The following is a 27,119-nucleotide window of genomic DNA, read 5'->3' on the forward strand; positions in this document are numbered from 1 at the left end:
AACTACAGCAAAACATAATAGAATACTGAATGTGATAAAGTCCTATATAATAAAATTACAATCATGGAAAAAATTTCAGTAAGAAGAAAATAATTTCAAAAGCCAGCAAAAATATCATTTCACAAGGTGCTTTAAAGAGTTTATGAAATATATTCTAAAAAAATAAAAACCCAAAACAGTAAACTAGTCTGATTTCTTAAAAGAAATTGCGAACTTGAAGAAGCGGGGAAACAAAAGCATGGGCTATCCACTGTGTAGTTTAGAGGAGAAAATTCTTTGGAAATAGAAAACACAGACACATTCACACAAGCACAACCCTCACACTGTTTCCGGCCGCTTCAGCCCAAATGTGCCTGAAGTCTGCAGTCCGAGCATTGTATATGTAAGAAAATTATCTGTATTTTGTCATGTTTGCTCTTCATAAACACCTTACAAACTTCTCCCCACCTCTCAATACAGGGACTATGGACTATTATAACATGCATTTCACTGACCATTAATACCATTGTGTATTCATTTTATTATCACATCCATAGTAATTAATAGAGAGCTGATTATTCTGTGAACAAGTTTTGATGTGACTAATCTCTCAAAACATGACATATCTTGTAAATGCAAACTTCTAGTGAAACATGTGAGTTCCCCTTGCCTCTCTGATCTGCACAGGAACTGACAAATAAGGCTGAAGCCAATAACTATGAAGCACAGGAACAAAAGCTTTCTAAAAGGTCTCACTTTTCACATAAATGTAAACTAAACAATAAATATATTTTGGAAATAACACTGCAGTTATCTATCAGTAAACCTACAATGATTCCCTCTAAATACTTTCTCTTACTTGTGAGCTTTCCTACAATTATGTCAGTGCACATAATTGCCACAATTCACATTCTGTGTCTGCTAAAAAATTACTGAATTGCAGTAAAAAAGTGTTTTTCGTTTGTGCTAGTTACAATCACCATGAACTTGTTATTCCACTGTATACAGTGCTCCCCAAATACAGTTGCAGTATTTAGCCCCGCAGGTTACTTCTCCCATGCCACTGCTTACTAAAGCTGTCATTTTAAAAAGAGAATACATTACAATTCCACTGGATGGATTTGCTAGCCATAACTCCGTGAATGATACAACAGTTGCAGAAATATTAAAACACTCCTACCAAAATACCACATTACATTTGTCTCCTATTGTTACATCATTCTTAAGTTCATTATAAAACAGTGAGTTAACTATGAACAATGGGTTTCAACAATGTATAAAAATTATAAATCTGTTCTAAGTCGCTTCTGCAAACTTTTATGAAATGATTCACATTAAATGGCAGTGATTGGACAGAAGTTCAGAATATTCTTGTACATGTCAGTATATTTAAGGAAACAAATTCTTGATGTGTTTGAAGGAGTTGCTCTGCCAATGAATGGTGAGCAAATGCAGGGCATTACGCACCAGAAAGCTGCAAAACATAAATACAATGTAAAAGTTTTAGTATTAACATACAGAGTGATTTTTAATATGTAGAACACATCACCGGTACACAGGAGACACAGGAATAAACGGAAGGTCTACATGCACGTGAGTTTTAAGTTTCCTTTCATTGTGAATTATGGCCCACATTTCGACTCTGCGGTAAACAACAATATGAAAACTTTCATTATGGGCAACATACTAAATAAATCTGAGGATTCTGGTGAACTTGAGGAAAGACTACATATCAATACCTGTGACACACAAGTGACACCAGATCTTTTCCTCACTTCCATCAGAAACTGGAAAACAGGGAAGATGATCTTGGAATGCACACAACAGACTCTACTAACTACTTACATATGATTAATTAGTAGCTTTCATCTGTACTTTAAATTATGAAACTCTTTTCAGTGGCAATATTAGCAACACTGCCATATACAATGAGGTGACGAAAGTCATGGGATACCTCCTAATATAGTGCTGGACCTCATTCTACCTGGCTTAGTGCAGCAGCTCAAAGTGGCACGGACTCAACATGTCATTGGCAGTCCCCTGCAGATATATTGAGCTATGCATCCTCTGTAGTCGTTCATAATTATGAAAGTGTTGCCGGTGCAGGATTTTGTGCATGAACTGATCTCTCGATTATGTCGCATAAATGTTTGATGGGACTCATGTTCCAGAATGTTCTTCAAAACAATCGTGAACAGTTGTGGCCCTGTGACATGATGCACTGCCATCCAGACAAAATCCATTGTTTTTTGGGAACATGAAGTCCGTGAATAGCTGAGAATGGTCTCCAAAAGTAGCCAATGGACCAGAGGACCCAGTCTATTCCGTGTAAACTCAGCCCACAACACTGTCGGGCCACTACCAGCTTGTACAGTGCCTTGCCATCAACTTGGGTCCACAGCTTTGGCGGGGGTATATGCCACACTCGAACCCTACTATCAGCTCTTACCAACTGAAATCGGTACTCATCTGGCCAGGCCACGGTTTTCCAGTTGTCTACGGTCCAATGATATGGTCAGAAGCCCAGGAGAGGCACTGCAGATGATGGGCTGTCAGCAAAGGCACTCATGTTGGTTGTCTGCTGCCATGACCCATTAATTCCAAATTTCATAGCATTGTCCTAATGGATATGTTCGTTTCACATCGCACAATGATTTCTGTGTTTACTTTATGCAGTGTTGCTTGTCTGTTAGCGCTGACAACTCTATGAAAACAATGCTGCTCTCGGTCATTAAGTGAAGACCTCCGGCCACTGTGTTGTCCGTGGTAAGAGGTAATGCCTGAAATTTGGTATTCTCAGCACACTCTTGAAACTGTGGATCTCAGAATATTGAATTCCCCAATGATTTCAGAAATAGGATGTCCCATGGGTCTAGGCTTCAACTACCATTCTGCGTTCAAAGTTTCAATCCCACCATGCGGCAATAATCACGTCGGAAATCTTTCCACACAGATCACCAAGCACAAATGACTGCTCCAGCAATGCAATAACCTCTTATATCTTGTGTACACAATATTACTGCCATCCGTTTATGTGTGTATCGCTGTCCCATGACTTTTGTCACCTCAGTGTAAATGTTGCTGTCAAAAATTCAGAATAGCAGTAAACATTCTGAACACAAAATGAGTGACCATAAATCAGCATCCAACATTGAAACAGAACTGACAAAAAATCTAAAAATACATAGTTAATCATTATTAGATACCACTCACAGCTATGTAACAGAGCTTAAGCACAGTGATTGTAAAAAGATCCCGGTCAACAGGGACATGGAGTGTCACACCTTGGCAATAACTAAAGGTTTCAAATTTGACACATCTGCCTCAACCAATTCATGAGTGAACATTGTGAATGGAACTGCATGCAATGGCCATTTGGAGTCGAGTAGCTCACAAAAAGCTATTGTTCACAGCACCACATAAAGCTGCAAGTCTACAATAGACCAAACAACATAGAAAATGGATAACAGCTGACATTAAGTGTATAGCATCGCCTGATGAACAAAAGTTATGTAATATAACATACTGAGACTAATTTATAGTACTACACCATACACCTGTTTAATCCTTATGCTGCTGCAGACGAGGTCTTTGTATCCTGTTCTGAGGCTGCTTTTGTTATGACTGTACTGCTTGCCAAATGCTAGAGGGACAGTGTTCTGGATGATATGACACGCGTATCACCCAATTTTTAAAAAACAATTAGGTGTAAAAAATTTGCACATCTTAAAGTCTGATACCTTCACTCGATAAAGAACTGAATTTCTCTTCATTGTCCATCACACTTACTGCACTGCATCAAATTAAATGAAACTTTGCATGAAATTTTAAAAAGTTCACAGAGTAAAAATGCACTGTGTAAACTTTGTGTGTGGTTGAGTTTAGCTCATACACAGCAGTCAATGAAATGTAGATAAGATATCAAAAATTTTATTTAAAATTAAGAGCAGAAGTATATCTCATTTTGTTCCCAAGTTATTGGGTTTCATATATGAAGGACGCTCGCATGTGACATGTCCATTCATGTCCCTGTGCATCTCAAATAACGTGGTCATAAAATTGTCATATCCCATAAATGATTCAAGATATTGAAACATAGTTTTCTGCGAATGATAGAACACAATGAGGCACATATGTTGTATGATAAAACTTCAAAACTGGGATATGGAAGTAACTAGTCCACAACAGTGAGAGGCCAGTGGTACAAGGTGCTTTCGGATGTCCATAGTACTGTAGAAAAATCTAAATGGTGCACTTATATAAGTCCAAAACGCCTGGGAAATGGTGTAGCAGGATACGTATACAAGCCCATAGCAGTAAAAGGGTTTAGAAAATATATCAATTCAATATTGGGTTGTTTATGCTATTTTATGTGACTACATTTCACATTTATTTTTTATTATTTAATATTGTAAGATATAATTATGAATTGTATGCTAACTGATGTTAAATACCGTGTGTTTTGTGAATATCACAAAATTTTAATAACCTACAATAATGTATTTATGCTACTGGGAAGAAATGACAAAGTAATAATATATCTGTTCACTAATGTATACCATAATTTACTAAGAACCAACTAAATTAAAATATATTACTTCCGAGTGAGATCTCTTGTAAATGTTAGCAACTGAAGTAATTATGCAAGAAGGAAGAAATCTTAAGTTTTTTTAACAACTAACTGTTTGCAGATCATATTTCACAAGATTTTACATAGAAAAACTAAATTTGTTAAAATTCAATGGATATCAAACATTGTTCTTATTTTTGTAAGGCATTATGTTGCACTTAAAAATGGGTGAATATGTAATTTGTCATTGTACATTAACTGAAGTAACTGTCTCAATAATGAATTTATCATTTTGGATTATTACCCCCCCCCCCCCCCCCAACCACCCATACACACGAAGAGCAAGAGAGGGAGGGGGGGGGGGAGAGGAAGTTACAGCAGTTTTAGTGCAGACCATTAATAAATCAAGCATGTAAATTTATTGGAGGTGTATAAGTTTTTATTTAAAGGTGATCAGTCAAAAATTGTAACTAGAATACCATTGTGCTCCAAGAGGAATGATTTAGGACTTCTTTTGTTGCAGCAAGCACAAACAGCTGATGACAGGAGCCATGTGCAAAGGGCTCCCTGTGCATGTTTCTGATTTGATAAACACTCAGAAACAGACACTTTGACTGGCCAGCAAACCCATCCAATCCTTACCCAACTGAAAATGTCTGGGAGTATGTGGAGCAGTGGATGAAATATAGAAATCAACATCACCACAATTTGGTAGCTTTACAAGATCTAATAATCAATTAATGAATGGCTTCAGTGGCAAATGGAGTACCTGAAGAAAATCTTGGACTCTTTTCCTTCTCAAATTGAGACCATTTTCAAGGCTTGAGGTGCATGTTGTTGTTGTTGTTGTTGTTGTTGGGGTGTATGTGTGCTCAATGAAAACATTATTAGCACCCTTACTAATATTGAAAAAATGAATAAGTGTAAAAGCGCTAAAAATGTTGACACACTCACTCATTCACTCCTACCTCACTCGCCTTGACCCACACAATCACTTCCTATCATATGCCACAAAATGAAGGAGATACAGTGAAAGGTGTTACATATTAGATGAAAACAGAAGTAAAGAGACAGAGGAGCTAAAACAATGGCACAGGAATATGCGACTCCCTGACCAGTTACAAAAAAACGTGTGAGTCAGTCACCTATTAACACAACAAGAATATCTCCCTAAAATTTTCAGAAACAGGTTGGATAGATCACAAAACCTCAAAACTCTAATGACATTTGTTTCAATGTCACTTAAAACAGAGGGCAGAACTGCCAGAAAATCTGCCACTGCCCTCTGGTCTGAAAATAAAACACAGCCTAGTAAATGTGGCGTACAGTGATCTGTACGCGACAAGCACCACACATTGCAGGATCCTCTTGCTGAAGCAAGAAGCCATGCAGCAGAGGGCTGTGGTGTATGTGAAGGTGCGTAAGGACAACTGCATCCCATCTTCATGGCTGAAAGGAGGTATGCCAAGGCTGTGTAGTGAGCTTTAACACATGCAGCTTACTGTCTGTCACTTACAACCAATGGCCTTCCCACTGATGCAAGACTCTGTACCTCAACAGCAATGTGATAGCATATAGGGGGATGGCACACTGAAATAATTGAGAATCACAGTACAGCTCCTTAGCTGCTGCATCCCCCCTTTCATTCCCAGCAGTAGCCATGTGTGCTGGTACCAAGTAAAAAGACTTCCATCCCTAGCCATAGTAGTTGGAGGAGGGTGTCTTGGATATTCTGGACTACTTTATCTCCTGCCTACAAGTGTTGTACAGAGTGAAGGGCATTCAGAGAATTGGAACAGTCAAAGAATTTAGCACTTGAAGCACACCTCATCTGCTCCAATACTTGCAAGATCACATATAATTCTGTGCTGAAGACAGTAAAGTCTCGAGGCAGTTGGACCCCGAGGACACGTTCAGGGAAAACGACAGGACAACCAATGGAGTCCCTCTGTTTCGACCGATCCTTGAAGGCAGCTGTAGAGTTGTGGTGCTCCATTAAAATGTCGTAAAATAATGTATTAAAAATATATGCACGAGTGCAATATCTCCTGTACACCACCAAACCTAAAATCACTCTGGTCCTCTGCAGTATCCATAGAGGCATGCGGTTAAAACCGTCAATCGCTCCAGAGTCTTTCCTACATAGTTCATTAAGGTGACACTCCGTTGACTAATGGGACATGTAGATAGAGATATCAAAATTCTCTCTCTCTCTCTCTCTCTCTCTCTCTCTCTCTCTCTCTCTCTCTAAGGTCTGAGAAAGTGACCTGTCTGCCCTATCAAATTCAAACATTCAAAGAGGATTTCCTTTGAAGCCACTGGAAAATGCCGAAGCATGCAGTACTGGATTTAGTTGTGACCAGGTGCAGTACAAGGAGTCTCAGATAATGCCAATTACAGCTCCCACAAGGAGGAAGATCAGTTGTAAGACTCAGATTTGTGTTATCTGAAGTCCAACTTGCTCCCCTCTGCAGTCACACTATAGTGGCAAAATTCCAGATTCTGGCTGTCATTGGAAGCAGCCACTGCAAAATGCTCTACCATAATCTGAGTGATGTCTCCAGGAATTGTTTGGAGACACTCCTGTTCCAGCACTACTGCTATTGGTAAACACATTCGTTTACCAGAAAAATCTTCCTGATGGTTTCCCATTCTTTTGTTGAACATGATGGCTGATGGAGTCCAGAAACACTTGCCATGACCTTTTCTTGCTCTCCTTAATTATGTATCAAGCCTTGGATCACCTGAAGGCTTAGGGATGGATAAGTTGTTGGCATGACAGATCACTTGTGTGATGTGGTCCATCCATTCTTGGATCCTGTCGTGGTGTTCAAACACAGCCAGCTGGCTGAATAGCATCCAGTTAGCCCAGTTGACCATACATTTTGGTGGCTTCCTGGATTCTGTTCAAGTAGTCCTCCATCCAGTAGGCAGATTCACAGTGGGAAGCGGTCACTGGAATGGAGGTCATCAGTTGCTTCCCATTGTGCAGAGTCTGCAAGGGTTACAGAACAGAAAGACAGGTCAATGGCAAGGTCAACCCAGTAGCAACCGAGGAATGAGTGGGACTGCCTATGTTGAGGACACACAGCTCTAAGATATGAGGTTCTCCAAGTATCGAACCCTGGGGCAAGTATAGTTTGATCCCCACAATACATTATGGGCACTGAAATCACTCAGTAGGTAAAATGGACAGGGGAGTTGTGCAATAAGGCCTGCGAGAGCCTCGGAGTCTACGCCATCCTTTGGAGGTAAATACAGGGAGCAGATAGTGATCTTCTGAGCCATATGAACAGCAATGGCTACTGCTTCTGGGTCAGTAACCAAGGAAGGAGCAGAGGAGTGGTGTGTGCAATTGACAAACACAGTAACACACTTGGCTCTGCCCTCAGTCAGGTCATCCTTTCGGTGAAGGGTATAGCCCCCAAGAGTGGGGGCATCAGTGGCTTTAAAATGTGTTTCTTGTAAACTTTTCCAGGAGTTTCAATTCCTCTACATGTGTACTGAAACTACTAACATTCCACTGCAGTAAGGGAGTCGTTTATCAGGGGTTGAGCCTGTAGGGGTTGAGGCACAGTCTTGGGGTTGAGACTCGGTTTTGGGGCAAGATAAGTGCCCTAGGCCAACATCAAGCTCCATCAACTCAGAACACGAATTATGAGAATGTCAGAGAGAGTAATGTTGAAATTGTAAGACTGCTTACCTCTAGCCTCCATCAGTAGCCGAGTCTTTGCCTCTGTCTTTGATTTTTTGCCCTGAGTAGGCTTCAGAGCCACAAATGTGGCAGTGGTAGTGGCAGTGCTGGACAGAGGACCAAACTGTATCTTTGGAGGAGCAGGGATCTCTGCATCATCGCCTACCGTGGCCTTATCTGATGTTTTGGGAGGAAGTATAGGCTTCAAAGTAACTGCAGAAGAAAAATTGTGATGACAAATGCAGATACTAGTGCTGACACTGTCTGTGTAGCAATTTTGGATTTCTGAACTAGTTGTTTAACAACCAAAGCAAAGGATGTAGCAAACAAGGGGGGCTGCATGGCCTCATCGATCTTTTTGGCCTCACCATAGGGGATACATTTTGCCGTTTTGATCTCCTGTATCTTCTGTTCTTCCAGGAAGACACAGCAGACTCTAATCCAGGTGAGGTGAGCCCCAGAGCAATTCACAAGCTTTGGAGGAGATGAGCATCTGACTCTTTCAGGGCAGCCTTACCACATTTGCCACAAGTGGGATCTCTCTTACATCCAAGAGAGGTGTGGCCGAAGTGCTGGCATTTAAAACAGTGCACTGGGCTGGGGACATGGAGTCACAGTACGGGAGTTTCGCACTATTAAAAGTGAGGATGAATCTGTTGGGTTTGATTACATCACCTTCCAACCTTTTAATGATATTCTGCACATCTACAATGCCTTCTAGGGCCCACTCAACTTTTAAGTCTTCTTTGGGGATGTTTGCCTTGTTTCTGCACATCAAAACACCATTACTTTAGTTTTCAGTGGTATGGAGCTCAGTCTCAATGGCACATTCCCCAAGGCTTTTGGCCTTTCGTAGGTTCGTCACTTGTTGACATGCAGCTAGGGAAATAAAAGTCCATCTAGACAGAGCCCTGTGGGCATGGGTAAGTCTTATACAACTGGGAAGCAGCAGTCTCTCCAGAGGGTGTCCAGTAATGACACTGTTCCACCTCAAAGCCATGCATCTCATCACTGGGCAGAAGCCCATGAGATTGAGGTTTTTGTTCTGGAGGATTTTACCATCTGAGCCATCAAGCCAAGATCGCCATTCCCTGACACGCCGCACACACGGGTCACTGAAGCATGCCTAGAGCTTACGGCGACAAGAGGCCTGGCAGTGCATACCAGTCCGCAGCTTGGGAACCCAGGGATCATCCAGCCACAGCTCGGGAACCCCAGGATCACACAGCCCATACCCAGCAAATGAATGCTGCGCCCTTGAGGGCCTTGAGTTGGATTCAGTCTGCTTAGTAGTACAGATACAGTAGTTAGTTGGTTGTAGTAGTTGTGGTAGTTGGTACAGTCTTGATAAACAGTATGAATAGCTACACCACTCTATGGCGCTGCTCCCAGAGATTCTAGACCTTATCTCATTGAGAAACCGTCTCAGGAGAGACTGGCAGAACACCAGGTGCCCACTGTATAAACTGCACATTAACAGGCTCCAGGGTATCATATGGAATAAAATACGAACATTTAAAGCCACACAATGGAACCAAAAACGTGCTGGGCTCGATACCATGTATCTTGGCATATGGCAGCTAGCTCGACACTTCACAACAGGAAAACACTACATACCAATGCTACAGGGTTCGGACGGCCCCACATATTCTGCGGAGGAGCAAGCAGAGCTCATGACCACCACACTAGCAGTGTCTTTAACACTGAATATGATGTCTTCCAATCCAGAGTTCACATTTCAAGCTAACCAGGTGGTTACACGTCTTATAGTCCAGCCAGCGCACATTGAAATCGAACGCACGATCATTCATGAAATTACATGCTCTACTGAGCAATCTTCACCTAGGAAAGTCCATGGTCATGATGGCGTTCAGAGCTGTGCCCTCCATGAGCTCATGCCTAAAGCTAATAAATAACTTGCACGCATCACAAATGCCATCCTACAACACCAACACTTCCTTGCCTATTGGTAGGCGGCCAAAGTCCTGATGTTCATGAAGGCAGTGACAGACCACCCCCTCCCACAAAATTACTGCCATATCAGCCTGCTGAGCGAAAGTTGTTGAGAACGTAATACTAAAATGATGCACTTGGTTTAGTATCGACAATAATACCCTGTGTACGGAGCAATTCGGTTTCCAGAATCACCACTCCACAACACAACAACTCCTAAGAGTGGTAGAGTACATAACACATGGCTACAACATGAAGAAAGCAACTGGGGCTGTGTTCTTAGACATCAAAAAAGCCTTTTATCATCTCTGGCACAATGGCCTCATACGCAAACTCATAGATGCTGGGTTCCTCATTGGACTCATGTGTCTTGCTCACAAACAGATGTTTCAATATGCACATTCAGAGCAAACAATCTCAGCATAACATATCCAAGCATTAATAATACCCCAACAACACGCAGCATGATGGTAGCCACCTATGCGAATGACACTGCCGTCTTTGTGCAAGACTGTAATCCATCGCACATTATCAGGGGACTACAGACAGCACTTGGATAGTGCATTAAAAAGTAAATGTTGAGAAGTGCAAGGCAGTTCTGTTTACTGTAGACAGATAACGCTATAAAAGTGCTCAATATGCTTCTGTGCAAAAGTCAGATACCTCGGCATCTGCCTCGAGAGGAAGCTTACTTTGGGGCACCACATTCATACATGACCAACAGAGCTAACACGAGGCTTAAACAACTATACCCAATGTTCGACAGGAGTGGATATGCAGCAGCTACAATACCTAACTGCCTTCAGAAAATACAGAATAAAATTCTATGCATCATAAGCAACGCTACCAGACATACTCGTATAGTGGTTCTTCACAACAAACACAATCTGAAGACTCTCTCAGAGGTGTTCAAAAAACATGCCACACCCACACAGCAGTATAGAAAATCTGGTCACTCGGTCAACCCTCACATCCAAAATCTGGGGAACTATGATCACAGCTAAAGATGGAAACACAAGGGCCTAAAGACACTGCTCCTTAGGGACTATTTATGCTATCATGCAAACACACAATAAAGCGAGCCCCTGCATAACAGACACTGACTAGTACTGCTATCTGAGCCGCAGTCAAAAGAACTGGCAATTGCAGGGAAGTATAACACATTTCCAACATAAACTACACTAGGTACCAATACATATACCCAATCATTAGTGCATTCTAATACAATCTGACCCTTGCATGATCTGCTGCAGACAGCAAGAGACTGCTACTGCCCTTACAACCTGACGCGACTATCGCAGAGGTTTGTTTCCCTTGGCACTTTCTCCCCTCTGCCCTTCAAAACCACTACCCTTCGACCAACTCTATCCCCTGATAGGCCCAGGTGATGGTTCAAATGGCTCTAAGCACTATGGGACTTAACATCTGAGGTCATCAGTCCTCTAGACTTAGAACTACTTAAACCTAACTAACTTAAGGACATCACACACATCCATGTCCGAGGCAGGATTCAAACCTGTGACCGTAGCAGCAGCATGGTTCCGGACTGAAGCACCTAGAACCGCTCGGCCACAGCGGCCGGCAAGGCCTATGTGACATCACAGACGCATCGTACGAATTCCTTGATTAAACACTACAAACCCATAGGTGACAGTACAACTTTTGTTACGGTCACCATGCCAGTGCAGGTATGATGGGGCTCCACCCTATTTTTTTTTAAAAAACATGCACACCCATGAATGAACAGCAAAGATGTAGTCAGTAATAAATTTTCTATCTTTGACCAGTTTGTGGGGGTGTCAGCAAGAAAAAGTTTGTTGATGGTTTGAAATTATATGTGAAGTTTGTTGAAAGTCACTACGTGCTCTCATTCTCAAATACTGGATGAAAATAGTCTGGGTAATTTGCGCACCATGCCTCAGGACATACCATATTTACTCGAACCTAAGCCACATTTTTTTTCCAGTTTTTGTAATCCAAAAAACCGCCTGCAGCTTAGAATCAAGTGCAAAGTAAGCGGAAGTTCTGAAAAATGTTGGTAAGTGCCGCCAAAACTAAATTCTGCCATCGAATTTGAGTAGCGCTTCACAGGCATGTTTGCTGGCACAAAGATAAATAATGGTGCCAAAACCTCTGCGTCAGTAAATAAATTAAAAAGAAAGGTAGAAGACGAGCTTTTTTCTCCGCCCCAAGTTTCGACCAATGCATTTTCATAGATTCTCCAACGAAGTAAATAGAAATTCTGTATTGTTCATCTTCGAATGTAGCAGCCTTTCAAATATTCATAGCAACAAAAATAAATTTCTTTACATAAAAATACCAACAATGCACAAGGCTTTAGGATTGTTGCACGAGTTGATACACTGGGGCTCATTAAGATTTCACGTAGCGGCACCTATTGCTTTTGTGGAATTTCGTTAAGTGCTTGTTTGGTGTTAGTGAACCATAATCAAGCGCTTTCATAATAGTGCCAAATTCAAGAAGGGAGTTATTTCTTTTGCAGAACAAAGTCCTAATTGTGTTGCAGGTCTGTGATACGGGATTGATGAGAGTAACGTCAGGCGATGGCGACAGCAGGGAGACAAATTATTTGAATGTTCAAGTAGCAGAAAAGCATTTAGCGGGTCAAAGTGTGGCCGATACTATGTACTAGAAGTGATTTTAAATGAATTTGTTATGGAAGAGCTTCAGAAATTCCTGCCTGTGAATGCCGAAATTTTAAAAATTAAGGCAATGAAATTGCTAGAGAGCAAAAAATCAAAAATTTTAAGGCTAGTCGCAGCTGAATTGATCTGTTTATTAAGTGCTGGGCACAGAAGCTGCCGAAAAATTATGAAGAAAAACTTGTAGAATTTCAGCGCTTGATAATTAGGCGGCGCACAGAAAAGCAATATGTTCTTAGTCAGATAGGAAATGCTGACTAAACTCCCGTGTATTTTGACCTGCCATCAAATTATACGGTTGACGCCAAAAGAAAGAAAGACCTAAGTGTTCTTACATCAACCAGTGAAAAACAGCGGATGTCCGTCATGCTTGCTTGCACAGCAGATGGACATAAATTACCCCCATTCATAGTTTTCAAGCAAAAGTTTACCGAAATTGGAAGTGTTTCAAAAAACTGTAATTGTACCAGCAAACGAAACTGGGTGGTTTTCGGAGGACATGGTGCTGGAATGGATTAGGCGTGTGTGGAATCATCGTCCTAGCGCAGTCTGTTGGTATTAGATGCGTACGCAGGCCATATAACACCTGCAGTAAAACAAAAATTAGAGGAAAGCAAAATGGACGTGGCGGTAATTCCAGGTGAGATGACATCAATTCTGCAACCACTTGACATCTGTCTGAATAAATCATTTAAGGATAAGCTTAAAAGTATGAACACAGACTGGCTTTCGAAAAGCGACAGACAACTGACACCAACAGGACATGTAAATTGCGCAAGTTTGTCGCAAGTGTGCCAATGGATTTATGATGCATGGAAGTGTGTTCCAAATCAGGCTGTGCAACAAGCATTTAAAAAATGTTCAATATCCAATGCACTAGATGGTATGGAGGAAGATGATCTGTATGAAGAAATGAGCAACAAAGAATCGAGTATAGTGATTCAGAATCATGACTGATATTTTAAACATTTTGTATAAGATATATTACAAACCTAATAAAATTTTGTTTTACATTTCAGCATTTAATTTGTAAGTTATTTTCATTCCTATTTTATAAGTTCTGCTACTCTGCATTGCACAGGATAGAAAAGCATGGAGAGCTGCACTAAATCAGTCTACGAACTGAAGACAACGACAACACACTCTGCATTTGAAGTCATCATTAAAAATCTACGATGAACATCCGACTGGGAAGACCGTTTGGGATGTATGTCAATATGGCCAACTCTACGCTTTGAATTTTTTCCTACCTGTGACGAGATGGTTGCTAATAGGAACTTCTATGAATCGTGAACCATATGCATTCACCATAAGAATAATACGAATGTAAACATTATGCCATGTATTCTTTCGTGTTTGCTGCTATCTCATTTAAATCCTGTTTGCTTAATAAACTACGAAACTAGAGTGAGACAATAGCAAACACGGAAGAATATACATATCATGTCATGTTTATATTTGTATTATTTTTATGCTGAATAGTGATACAGCCAGAAATGAAGCACAGCAGCTGATTAGATTTTTAAATCTAAGATGACTCTAATTTTTGTGCAGAATGTAATGTACAAAAGAGGCATCTGCAGAGCTTTCCAAATGGAGAAAAATTTTCGCTAAACTCTCATTCAGAACATCTTCTACCACATGCAGTCTGTTATTTGGTTCTTGTTGATCATTATTAAAGAAAGCAAGCAGTGTAAGTAACAATAAATAGCAGTCTCTTGCCATTGTTTCGCTAATGAGACTGTTCCTCTCTTTTTTTTTATTGTAAGTGGCAGTAGTGCGCACAAAAGCAAGCCATGCTGCAAGTGGCGACAGGTCGTAACCCCTCATTACCAGAATGTGACAAACAATCCATGACACAGTACAATAATGCATTTTCAGCTTAGAGAGACGTAAATACCCATAACAAAGAGAATGGCACTTATCAGATCAAAGCAAAATAAGCAATCAATTTAAACCAGGCGAAGCACGTAAAAGAGGAAGGGTACCCTTATAAATACAGACAGAGTACCTGACGTATTGCAATGGCTACCTGGTAAAGCTTAACTGCTAAGCTTAAGTCTTGAATCAAACTACTGTAGCTGTATCTTCATCCATTAGACCGAAATTGTGTCTCATGTTACAATGGACCAACTTTGTTTCTATTTGGAGGTGCGGTCTAAAACTTTTCTCTCCCCTAGAATTTTGAGACTCAAATTTCAGGTGCAGCTTAGATTCGGGAAATTTTTTTTCCCTTGATTTCGAGTCTCACTTTTCAGGTGCTGCTTAGATTCAAGTAAATACAGTATACACAGCTTCTAATTGTAAAAATGAAATGATCGTGTGGCATTGATGGCCGGGAGGCCCGGGGGCCCCGCCCGGGGAAGTTTGGCCATCGAGTTGCAAGTCTTTATTTCAGGTGATGCCACATTGGGCAACTTGCGAGTCTGTGGTGATGATGATGATGATGATGATGATGATGATGATGATGACGGCAACACAACACCCAGCCCACAAGCGGAGAAAATTTCCAACCCGGCCGGTAATCGAACCCGGGCCCGCTGCATGGTAGGCAAACATGTTACCACTCAGCTAAGCAGGTGGACTTCTAATTGTAATATATGACATATTGTTTTAAACCTTTAACATAACATTATAGCTATGGAAATGGAAATGCCATGTGGCTAGGGCCTCCCATCTACATCTACATCCATACTCCGCAAGCCACCTGATGGTGTGTGGCGGAGGGTACCCTCGGTACCTCTATCGGTTCTCGCTTCTATTCCAATCTCGTATCGTTCGTGGAAAGAAGGATTGTTGGTATGCTTCTGTGTGGGCTCTAATCTCTCTGATCTTATCCTCATGGTCTCTTCGCGAGATATACGTAGGAGGGAGCACTATACTGCTTGACTCTTCGGTGAAGGTATGTTCTCGAAACTTTAACAAAAGCCCATACCGAGCTACTGACCGTCTCTCCTGCAGAGTCTTCCACTGGAGTTTATCTATCATCTCTGTAACGCTTTCGCAATTACTAAATGATCCTGTAACGAAGCGCGCTGCTCTCCGTTGGATCTTCTCTATCTATTCTATCAACCCTATCTGGTACGGATCCCACACTGTTGAGCAGTATTCAAGCAGTGGGCTAACAAGTGTACTGTAACCTACTTCCTTTGTTTTCGGATTGCATTTCCTTAGGATTCTTCCAATGAATCTCAGTCTGGCATCTGCTTTACCGACGATCAACTTTATATGATCATTCCATTTTAAATCACTCCTAATGCATACTCCCAGATAATTTATGGAATTAACTGCTTCCAGTTGCTGACCTGCTATTTTGTAGCTAAATGATAAGGGAACTATCTTTCTATGTATTCGCAGCACATTACACTTGTCTACATTGAGATTCAATTGCCATTCCCTGCACCATGCGTCAATTCGCTGCAGATCCTCCTGCATTTCAGCACAATTTTCCATTGTTGCAACCTCTTGATACACCACAGCATCATCTGCAGAAAGCCTCAGTGAACTTCCGACGTCATCCACAAGGTCATTTATGTATACTGTGAATAGCAACGTTCCTATGACACTCCCCTGCGGCACACCTGAAATCACTCTTACTTCGGAAGATTTCTCTCCATTGAGAATGACATGCTGCGTTCTGTTATCTAGGAACTCTTCAATCCAATCACACAATTGGTCTGATAGTCCATATGCTCTTACTTTGTTCATTAAACGACTGTGGGGAATTGTATCGAACGCCTTGTGGAAGTCAAGAAACACGGCATCTACCTGTGAACCCGTGTCTATGGCTCTCTGAGTCTCGTGGACGAATAGCGCGAGCTGGGTTTCAAATGACCGTCTTTTTCGAAACCCATGCTGATTCCTACAGAGTAGATTTCTAGTCTCCAGAAAAGTCATTATACTCGAACATAATACGTGTTCCAAAATTCTACAACTGATCGACGTTAGAGATATAGGTCTATAGTTCTGCACATCTGTTCGACGTCCCTTCTTGAAAACGGGGATGACCTGTGCCCTTTTCCAATCTTTTGGAACGCTACGCTCTTCTAGAGACCTACGGTACACTGCTGCAAGAAGAGGGGCAAGTTCCTTTGTGTACTCTGTGTAAAATCGAACTGGTATCCCATCAGGTCCAGCGGCCTTTACTCTTTTGAGGAATTTTAATAGTTTCTCTATCCCTCTGTCGTCTATTTCGATATCTACCATTTTGTCATCTGTGTGACAATCTAGAGAAGGAACTACAGTGTAGTCTTCCTCTGTGAAACAGCTTTGGAAAAATACATTTAGTATTTCGGCTTTAAGTCTGTCACCCTCTGTTTCAGTACCATTTTGGTCACAGAGTGTCTGGACATTTTGTTTTGAGCCACCTACCGCTTTGACATAAGACCAAAATTTCTTAGGATTTTCTGCCAAGTCCGTACATAGAACTTTACTTTCGAATTCATTGAACGCCTCTCGCATAGCCCTCCACACACTACATTTCGCATACCGTAATTTTTGTTTGTCTGCAAGGCTTTGGATATGTTTATGTTTGCTGTGAAGTTCCCTTTGCTTGTGCAGCAGTTTCCTCACTCGGTTGTCGTACCACGGTGGCTCTTTTTCATCTCTTACAATCTTGCTTGGCACATACTCATCTAATGCATATTGTACGATGGTTTTGAACTTTGTCCACTGATCCTCAACACTATCTGTACTTGAGACAAAACTTTTGTGTTGAGCCGTCAGGTACTCTGAAATCTGCTTTTTGTCACTTTTTCTAAACAGAAAAATCTTCCTACCTTTTTTAATATTTCTATTTACGGCGGAAATCATCGATGCAGTAACCGCTTTACGATCGCTGATTCCCTGTTCTGCGTTAACTGTTTCAAATAGTTCGGGTCTGTTTGTCACCAGAAGGTCTAACATGTTATCGCCACGAGTCGGTTCTCTGTTTAACTGCTCAAGGTAGTTTCCAGATAAAGCACTTAAAAAAATTTCGCTGGAATCTTTGTCCCTGTCACCCGTTATGAAAGTTTGAGTCTCCCAGTCTATATCTGGCAAATTAAAATCTCCACCCAGAACTATAACATGGTGGGGAAATCTACTCAAAATATTATCCTTCAGGTGCTCAGCCACAACAGCTGCTGAGCCAGGGGGCCTATAGAGACATCCAATTACCATGTCTGAGCCTGCTTTAACCGTGACCTTCACCCAAATTATTTCACATTTCGGATCTCCATCAATTTCCTTCGATACTATTGCACTTCTTATCGCTGTAAACACGCCTCCCCCTTCACTGTCCAGCCTGTCTCTGCGGTATACATTCCAATCTGAGTTTAGGATTTCATTACTGTTTACGTATGGTTTCAGCCAACTTTCTGTCCCTAGTACTATATGGGCGTTGTGACCGTTTATTAACGAGAGCAGTTCTGGGACCTTTCTATAGACGCTCCTGCAGTTAACTATTAGCACATTAATCTTGTTATTCCCTGTTTCATTTTGCCTACTCCTACCTTGCCGCTTTTCAGGAGGCGTCTTGTCAGGCCTAGGGAGGGAATTCTCTAACCTAAAAAACCCACATGTGCACTCCACACGTACTCTGCTACCCTTGTAGCCGCTTCCGGCATGTAGTGCACGCCTGACCTATTCAGGGGGACCCTACATTTCTCCACCCGATAGCGGAGGTCGAGAAATTTGCACCCCGGATCTCCGCAGAATTGTCTGAGCCTCTGGTTTAAGCCTTCCACTCGGCTCAAAACCAGAGGACCGCGATCAGTTCTGGGAACGACACTGCAAATAGTTAGCTCTGATTCCACCCCGCGAGCGAGGCTTTCCGCCTTCACCAATTCCGCAAACCGCCTGTACGAACTGAGGATGACCTCTGAACCCAGACGGCAGGAGTCATTGGTGCCGACATGAGCAACAATTTGCAGTCGCGTGCACCCAGTGCTCTCTATCGGCGCCGGCAGGGCCTCCTCCACATCTCGGATGAGACCCCTCGGCAAGCAGACAGAGTGAACACTGGCCTTCTTCTCCGACCTTTCCGCTATTTCCCTAAGGGGCCCCATCACCCGCCTAACGTTGGAGCTCCCAATAACTAATAAACCCCTCCCCCCGTGTGCCTGCTTGGACCTTGCTGAAGGACCATTCACCTGGTGCAAGTATTTCGATATTTCGAGTTGACGCCACTTTGGTGACTTGTGTGTTGATGGGGATGAAATGATGATGATAAGGACAACACAACACCCAGTCCCTGAGAGGAGAAAATCTCTGACCCAGCTGGGAATCGAACCCAGGGCGTTAGGTATGACATTCCGTAATGCTGACCATTCAGCTACCAGGGGTGGACATTATAGCTATTAATGATGAGTGGATTATGACAGCATTTCAAATTTTTAAATTCACTCAATAAATGTAAAAATATGGAAATCAGCTTTCTGTTGCCCTTGAAAGCCACTGAATATGAAACCTGAAACTGGGATCATGCCACATGTTAGCCGTTTAGTAATGTAGATTATCTGGTGGATAAAATCTTTAGCTCTTTGGTACTATTCACAGGTGACACACAGGAACATGACAGCTTATTATTCAATGCAAAGAATTGTGCATAATCAGGGTTTGACGGCAAGATTGGCAACTGACCCTGACAAATATATATATAATCCAGCCAACAAAAGAGCTCAACCGATTTGAAATCATTTGATTACAGCCCCACATAAATCTAGTCATGAGAAAGACAGATCTCAGATTGAAATTTATTGGGAGAATCTTTAGAAAGTGTAATTTATGCACAAAAGAGGTTGAATGCAAAAATCATGTTTCACCAGTTCTTGACCATTTTTCATTTATCTGGAACTGTTACTTAGTTGTATTAATGGAAGGAATGTTAAAGATTCAAAGATGAGCTGCGCAATTCTGTCCCACTTTGCTTAGTTAGTTTGAGAGTGTTACAGAAGTGATCAACAAAGTGCAGTGGGTGACCTTCTATTGTGCTTTGTAAAGAGCCTTCCTCACAAAATTCTGAAAGCCCATGTTCCACAATGAGTTGCTTCCTCCAAGAATAGTGGAATAGTCTATATGTTTTATGGATTGAAGAATCACTTAGGTGGGTGTGAGTGGACCTGGATAGTGTGGTGTCTATAGTGAATGTAGGTTGTCATTCATGGTTTGCAGCTGTTTTTTTTTTTTTTGTCTTGGTTCAAGTTAATAGTAAAAACAACTTTTTAGACCATAATATGCCTCCCCAAGTGTGGCAACTGCTAGAAACTTTTCTGTATCATCTACTATCCATAGAGCAAGGAGGAACACTACACTGAGGTTTGAAAGAAATCAAGCTGATATACATCATTAGCCTGATCAAAGCCATGACCTAAATCCAACCAACACCAAAAATTAGTGGAAAGCCTTCCCCAAAGATTTAATGCTATAATAGAACTGCATGTTGCATGTTTAGTATTCCTGTAGCAAACAGCAATAGATGTCTACAGATTTTTCACCACAAAAATTATCTTAACCCTCGAGCAGTCGCACCTATGTATAAAGTGCACCAAACAAAAATAAAATTGTTTTGCATTGTTCCACTGTTGTTTTGCAATTATAGCCCATACCTATTCCTTCATTACTGATTCAGCTAACTCTATTCCTTCATTATTGGTTCAGCTACCTCAGTGATAAATTGTGTTGTCATATGTCCAAGTGAGCAGCGGTAATATAAAATAAACAGTGAGCTAGGTCAAAAAAATATATGATCCATGTAAAAAAATTACCCACATTGTGAGCTAGCAGCACAGTCCCACAATGAGGCAGTTGTCTATGAGATAATGAGAAATTGAATAAGCAAGTGGTTGAGATCTGATGCAAATGCACTGTTTAATACTTCGAGTGGGTCATTACTAAAGGGGAACATTTGTCCATGGCAACAGAGCGATAAAATAAAAGTTTAATTCATTATTGTCTAATTACACAGTGTTTCACCACATATTATGTACATTTATTTTATTGTTGTTTAATTAAATTAAGATTAAACTATGCTTTTCCCCTTACATATTTACCACCATAACATAAAGATGGCTATCCTTTACATGTGTACACAGTATGCTGCACGCCTGCTCGTGTTATGAAAATCAGCGCACCCTCTCAAGGGTTAATGTGGGGGGGTCTGTTTGTAATCGCAAACCAGTTTCAGACTAAAGTCACTGGCTTTTGAAAGATTTTGAAAATGGATTAAAGGCTACAAAAATGCTATCAAAATTTAATAATACATAATACTTGATATAAATTAATAAGAAATATTACCTGTGCATCTCATTTAGAACAGACATTAAGATCACTTTGGTTGCCCATCAGAATATGAGTGATGTGATGATGGTGGAGGAAGAGCAAGGGTTGAGGTTGGAGGTTGTGGTGAAGTGCCTGTGGCAGATGCTAATGTTGTATCAAGTTTTCGAGTCTCATGCTCCAGCAGGAGAGCATCAAGTCCAGGATCCTGTGCCACTGTGCGTAAGGAATCTCCAAGTGCCTGTCTTAACTGCTGCATTTCTCGACCAGTTCTTGAGCTCCGTAGTACATAAAGTTGCCGCCGCTTCACTTCTTGTGCCAGCTGCTCCCGCAATAATTGGATCTAAAACATGTACTTTGCTACTCAAAATATGAGCTGTGCCAAACAAATATAGCAATTTTCCAAATTTAACTGTATTCGTCAGAACAAATGTCATGTTGGTTTTACCTGATTTTCAAGACGAAGCACCTGCTGCCGGTGAGACTGCTCCCGAGCTTCCAACAGGCGTTCTGCTTGTAGCTGTGCTGCCCTCACTCTTTCCAGCTATAAGATTTCAGTAATGTATTATTCAAAAGTAATATATCTCCATCCATTTATTTTTCTGCATATATTAGATGCATTAATTACACTGCATTCGTCAGAGCATAACGGGCCTGTCATCTCATCCCTCCTCCTCCCCAGTTCTTTGTGAATGTATACAAACACAGTAATAACAACATCTAATCATTCAGTATCGTGAAATACTCTACTTTTAAAACTGTAATTTTAAAAAGGAAATAAAAAGGAAGTGAAGGAGGAATATCAGTGTGCAACATCCTGTTGACAATGAAGTCATTAGAGGCAGAGCACAAGTGTGAGTTGCGAATGAATGGGGCAGGAAATCTTATGTCCTGTTCAAAGGAACCATCCTGGCATTTGTCTTAATTAAATTTAGGAAAACCACAGAAAACTGAAGCTTGGACAGCCACACAGGGATCTGAATTGCCTTCCTCCCAAGTGGGTGGGCACTACAGTCTCAAAAATTTCAAGGAATGACATCATTCCCATGAGACTGTTAGTTTAAATGTGCACAATGAATTAAAAAAGAGCCCTTATGGACAACATTATACTCCACAGTAGTGTATGTCAATAATTTGTGTGTTTCAAAACTGAATTGCAAAGCTCTTTCTCTTGGGTCGTCTTTATTATAGAGCTATAGTTATACCACAGCAGTTACTTAAAGGGATATTACTAAAAACAAAACGAGCTTGTACTTATGTACATTATTTCCTACTGTCTTTGGACAATTCTGTATTGTGCCATTTTTTCCAGGGACAGAAGAGAAGATTTGAGGATAAAACAAGCACTGGTGCCTTTCATTTGGCACAGCTTTATTAATTCTAGTTATGACTGGTGTGTGTGTGTGTGTGTGTGTGTGTGTGTGTGTGTGTGTGTGTGTGTGTGTGTGTGTGTACGCGCATGCGTGCATTTTGGGGGGGGGGGGGGGGGGGAGGGAGGTTGGGGTGTACATGTGACATGAGAGCTGATGATGTGAACACAAGCTGAATGCATTAAGATTGTCCAGATATCAGGAGAGATGAGTACCCATGTTAATGCACAGGGTTTCAACCCCTTCTAGTATGATAGACCCCTCATTACCACACTGCAGAGGTGAAAATTCTCACAAAATCACATGGAACTGGTGGCTTTGTTGCAGAAAAACTGGAAGCTGCATGACCCAAAATGTCTGATGGGAGGTACAACTATGTGAGAAAATCGCTCACTTGAAATTCTGTACAATCAAAGACTACATGGAACTTCAAACAGATTTATTAACTCTCCACATTCGTAGTAGTGTACAAGCATTACTATGAAAACATGATTCACAGAATCTCCACAAAAAACAAAGAGTAAAAATCAGTAGTAGCTCTGCTATTCTAAGAGCAAATGTGGCGTGTCGCTGCATGCGAATCGCTGCACCCCGAGTGGCAAAAACGTTCAGCTTAACGATAGCATTCTTCTGTCCTCATTTCGCACTCAAGCACGAACTTTGACGTGAGTGACTATTGTATGCGCTGACTGTAGTGTCAGTGTGCAGCATTCACTGTAGGAGCCCCTTTGGTGAGAGCGGAGCATGGTAAGTCTTCTCTGTACCTGGCAAGAAAATGAACGTGTCTTCCTGAGCGAGTCGTGAATTTTGCTTCGTCTTGATGTGGATGAGGTGGTGGTGGAATGGGAGGATGGATTGTAGTCCCTTCCTTCTCCTCTCCCGAATTCTTTGGCAGTGTAGTCAGCACCTCTTTGAACACGTATGCCGACTTAACTCTAATGACCGAAATTATAGCTTGTTTGCCATTAATGAGACTGTCCATGGTATGTAAACTCCTGCACAGCAAAAGGTGTGGTCCAGTGTAGGGTGGTTGCAGTGGCAGTTTGACGGCTTCCGTGCGAAGCATAACATGCGTGCATGTGTCCAGATCCTTATGCACGAACATTGTGTGCTGTCCGTGACTAGTGGCTTTCACTGGTTCCATGCAGTCCACAGTCTTATGTAAATGACGTAGGAATTGTGGTTGATCGTTAACGTCGCATATCTGTGTGGTGTCGACAAATTCACCCAATAGGTGCAGTGACTCTCTATATACAAGCTCTGCTGGTGAAGCCTCAATGTCTGGTTTGAACACAGTCCTCAGACCAAGTTGGACAATGGGCAGTGCTGACATTCATGTGTTCTTGTGGCACATCAGTGCTGCCTTTAAAGTGCGGTGCCATCTTTCCAGCATGCCATTACTAGCCAGGTGGTAGGCTGTGGTCTTATGGTGCGAGTATCCACAGAACTTGGCTACCTGCATGAACAATTCAGACTCAAACTGTCTCCCCCTGTTGGTTGTAATAGGGACAGGGCAACCGAATCTGGTGAGCCATGTTGACGTGAAAGCTGCTGCTAGCATTTCTGCTGAAATGTGATCCGTAGGTACTGCTTCTGGCCAACGCATGTACCTGTCGATCATTGTCATTAAATAGTGATGGCCATCTGAGGGAGGCAGTGGTCCTACCACGTCCATATGAATGTGAGCGAAATGCGCACTGCCATCTGGGACCTCCCCTATTGGAACATGCATGTGGTGGGCAGCTTTGCATAACTGGCAGTGCAGGCAAGCTCTACTGCACTGACGACAATCTCTGTCCATGTCCAGCCACACAAACCTCTTTGACACCAGCTAAACCATTGGGTACACTCCAGGGTGACAGGTTATGGAGGTTATTGAACACTATTTGGTGGAATGCGGTCGATACATATGGTTGTCATCTGCCGTGCAGTACATCGCAGTAGACCTTGCCAGTTTCGCCTGGAATGTCGACCAGTTGCAATTTTATCGAAGTTTTGTCGTCGCGTAATATTGCTTGTAGTTCAGGGTCTTCTTGCTGCGTGACTGCTAGTTCTGTCATATTCAGTGGTTGTGAAACACCAGATATTCTGGATAAGCAGTCGGCCACCATGTTGGTCAATCTGGAAATGTGCAGCAAGTCCATTGCACGGGAGCATTATCTCATACCCATGCGCCTCATAGTGCTGCATTAAACGGTGCTTGTTGCTCGGCGGCACGTGGTAAATGGCGCCGGTAAAAATTCAGCATCCCGAGGTATCTGCATAGCTCTTTTCGCTGGTAGGCTTTGGTAGTTGTAAGATGGCCTCTACTTTTTCTGGTACTGGTGCAGAACCAGAGGACAACATGCGGTGGCCCAGAAATTCAACTTAAGGCTGGCCAAAAATGCATTTTGCAGTGTTTAAAACTACGTCGTACTTCTCCAGCCATTTAAAAACCTCACATAAGTGACTATGGTGCTGTTCTCTGGTTTACGAATAGACCAACGTATCGTCCAGCTATGTGAAGCAGATAGGTAGCCCACACAAGATGGAATCTATAAACTGCTGCCAGGTCTGTGCAGCATTCTGCAACCTGAATGTCATAAACTTTGATATGAAAAATCTGAAGGGTGTAATTATAGCCATCTTGGGAATGTCCTCTGGCATGACTGGGATTTGTATGTAGACATTCACATAATCAATGACGCTCAATATTGTTGAGCCATGAAGATCATGACTGTAGTCACGTAATAACGGTACCAGGTTGTAGTCAGGAATAGCCCTGCCATTGAGCACTTGGTAATCGCCGCAAAGACGCCAGGCTCCACCTTTTTTAGGTACTAGGTGTAATGTTGATGCCCACGGACTGGATGATGGGCAAATGAGTCCCTCCTTCAGCATAAGATCAAACTCTGCCTTTGCGCTACTGCAAGGCGCCTGGGCACTAATCTGCGTGGGTGACATGACACAAGTGGTCCATCAGTAGTCGTGGACAGTGTCGTGCAACACCTGCTGTGGCACTCCCGGTGGTCTAGTTAAGGCTGGAAAATCTTGCAAAATTGTGTGGTACTCTTCATTTGCTACTTGCACAAGCTTGATGTTACTGGTTCTAGCATCGTGGAGATATCCAACGGCTGTCAGACCATTACGGCTGTTCATAAGGCAGGCATTAGATACGTAAGCAAAAGTTTGAAATATGCTAAGAAGTTAGCGCCTATTATTGCCTCAGCCATATCTGCTACTGTGAAATTCCATGTTAACTGTCTGCGCAGGCCTAGATTCACATCCTCCCGACATGTACCATAAGTTGGGATCTCTGTATTGTTAGCAGCTGATAAGTTGACTGCCGTGCATGGCCGGCAGCAACGGAGTGACTTCCTCAGTAAAATACTCAGATCAGATCCAGAATCAATTAGATATTTCATTCCTGAGGTCCGATCCATTATAAATAGGTGCCGAGAGGTGTTGTGCCAGTCAGTGGCACCTACTGATGACCATCATTCGCATTTGGGAATGTGCATGGCCTTGTACACTTTTCCGCCTGCTCACCGTATCTGTTGTGGTACCAGCAAACTGTGGGGCAAAACTGACGTGGTATGCAAAGTGGAGCGACACCTTAAATGCCGTTGGCTACGCCTCCTACGGAGGCTTGTATCACCGCGTGAAAGCAAAGCTACCATCTGTACACTTAAGAGACCATCTTGGCAGCCAGGGCATCGCAATCAGTATGTGACACCATAGAGGTTATTGACAGAACACTGGAAGAAACAGTTCTTGAAGTGACCTGCGAGCATGGCATGATGGCATCTTGAAAGCGGTCAACAAGTTCTGTGACCGCGTCCAGTGACATGTCCGACTGCATAGCAATGATAGCTTTTACCTGGACCAGCAGAGGGTTGCTCCAAATCGTGTGCAGGAGGTTGTCAGGATGCCGATGTCCACATTGTTGTGAAGGTCAGAAAGATATTATGAGGGTTTCCTATTGCCCATTTCTTCTTGAGTCAATACCAGATGAAAGCAATCTTCCTGTGAAGCTGGTATATGATGTATGAGCTCTGCTTTTAATCTGTCATACATGTTTTCCATTGGAGGAGCTGTTATTACGTCTTGCACCTCCACAGCACATCGCTGGTTGAGCTGGCTTATGACCAAAGAAAATTTTTTGTTATTGGTGGTTATTCCGGCGTAGGAAAAGTTTGCCTCCACCTCAGAAAACCACAATACGGGATTGTGGGGCCAAAAGTGTGGGAGGCGCACTGCCAGGCGTGGTACTGTAGACAGTTCCATCCATGTTTGCAAATACTGTACGGCAAAATCACTTCGGGGTCACCACTGATGGGAGGTTTGACTATGTGGGAAAATCCCGCACTTCAACTTCCGTACAATCAAAGATTAAATGGAACTTGAAACAGATTTATTAACTCTCCACATTCGCAGTTGTGTAAAAGCATTACTATATCAACAAGTCACAGAATCTCTACAAAAAACAAAGAGTAAAAATTGGTAGTTGCTCTGCTATTCTAAGAGCAAATGAGGCGTGTCTCTGCACGTGAATCACCATGACCCTAGCGGCAAAAGCACTCTGCATAAGGTCGGCATTCTTCTGTCTTCATTTTGCACTCGCGTGTGTACTTAGACGTGGGTGACCATCGCAC

General features: G+C 42.1%; 1 protein-coding gene across 1 annotated transcript in view; it reads right to left on the reverse strand.

The window, feature by feature from the left end:
• Positions 1-1,322: 1,322 nt before the first annotated feature.
• Positions 1,323-27,119, reverse strand: part of LOC124777260 (rootletin-like) — a 239,025-nt gene continuing 213,228 nt past the window's right edge. The window contains 3 exon segments of the mRNA XM_047252586.1: positions 1,323-1,453; positions 21,134-21,458; positions 21,564-21,659. Of these exon segments, the coding sequence (XP_047108542.1) occupies positions 21,165-21,458; positions 21,564-21,659 (390 nt within the window). The 3' untranslated portion in view covers positions 1,323-1,453; positions 21,134-21,164.

This window comes from Schistocerca piceifrons, chromosome 2 (assembly GCF_021461385.2).
Source record: "Schistocerca piceifrons isolate TAMUIC-IGC-003096 chromosome 2, iqSchPice1.1, whole genome shotgun sequence".
NCBI classification, from domain to species: Eukaryota; Metazoa; Arthropoda; class Insecta; order Orthoptera; family Acrididae; genus Schistocerca; species Schistocerca piceifrons.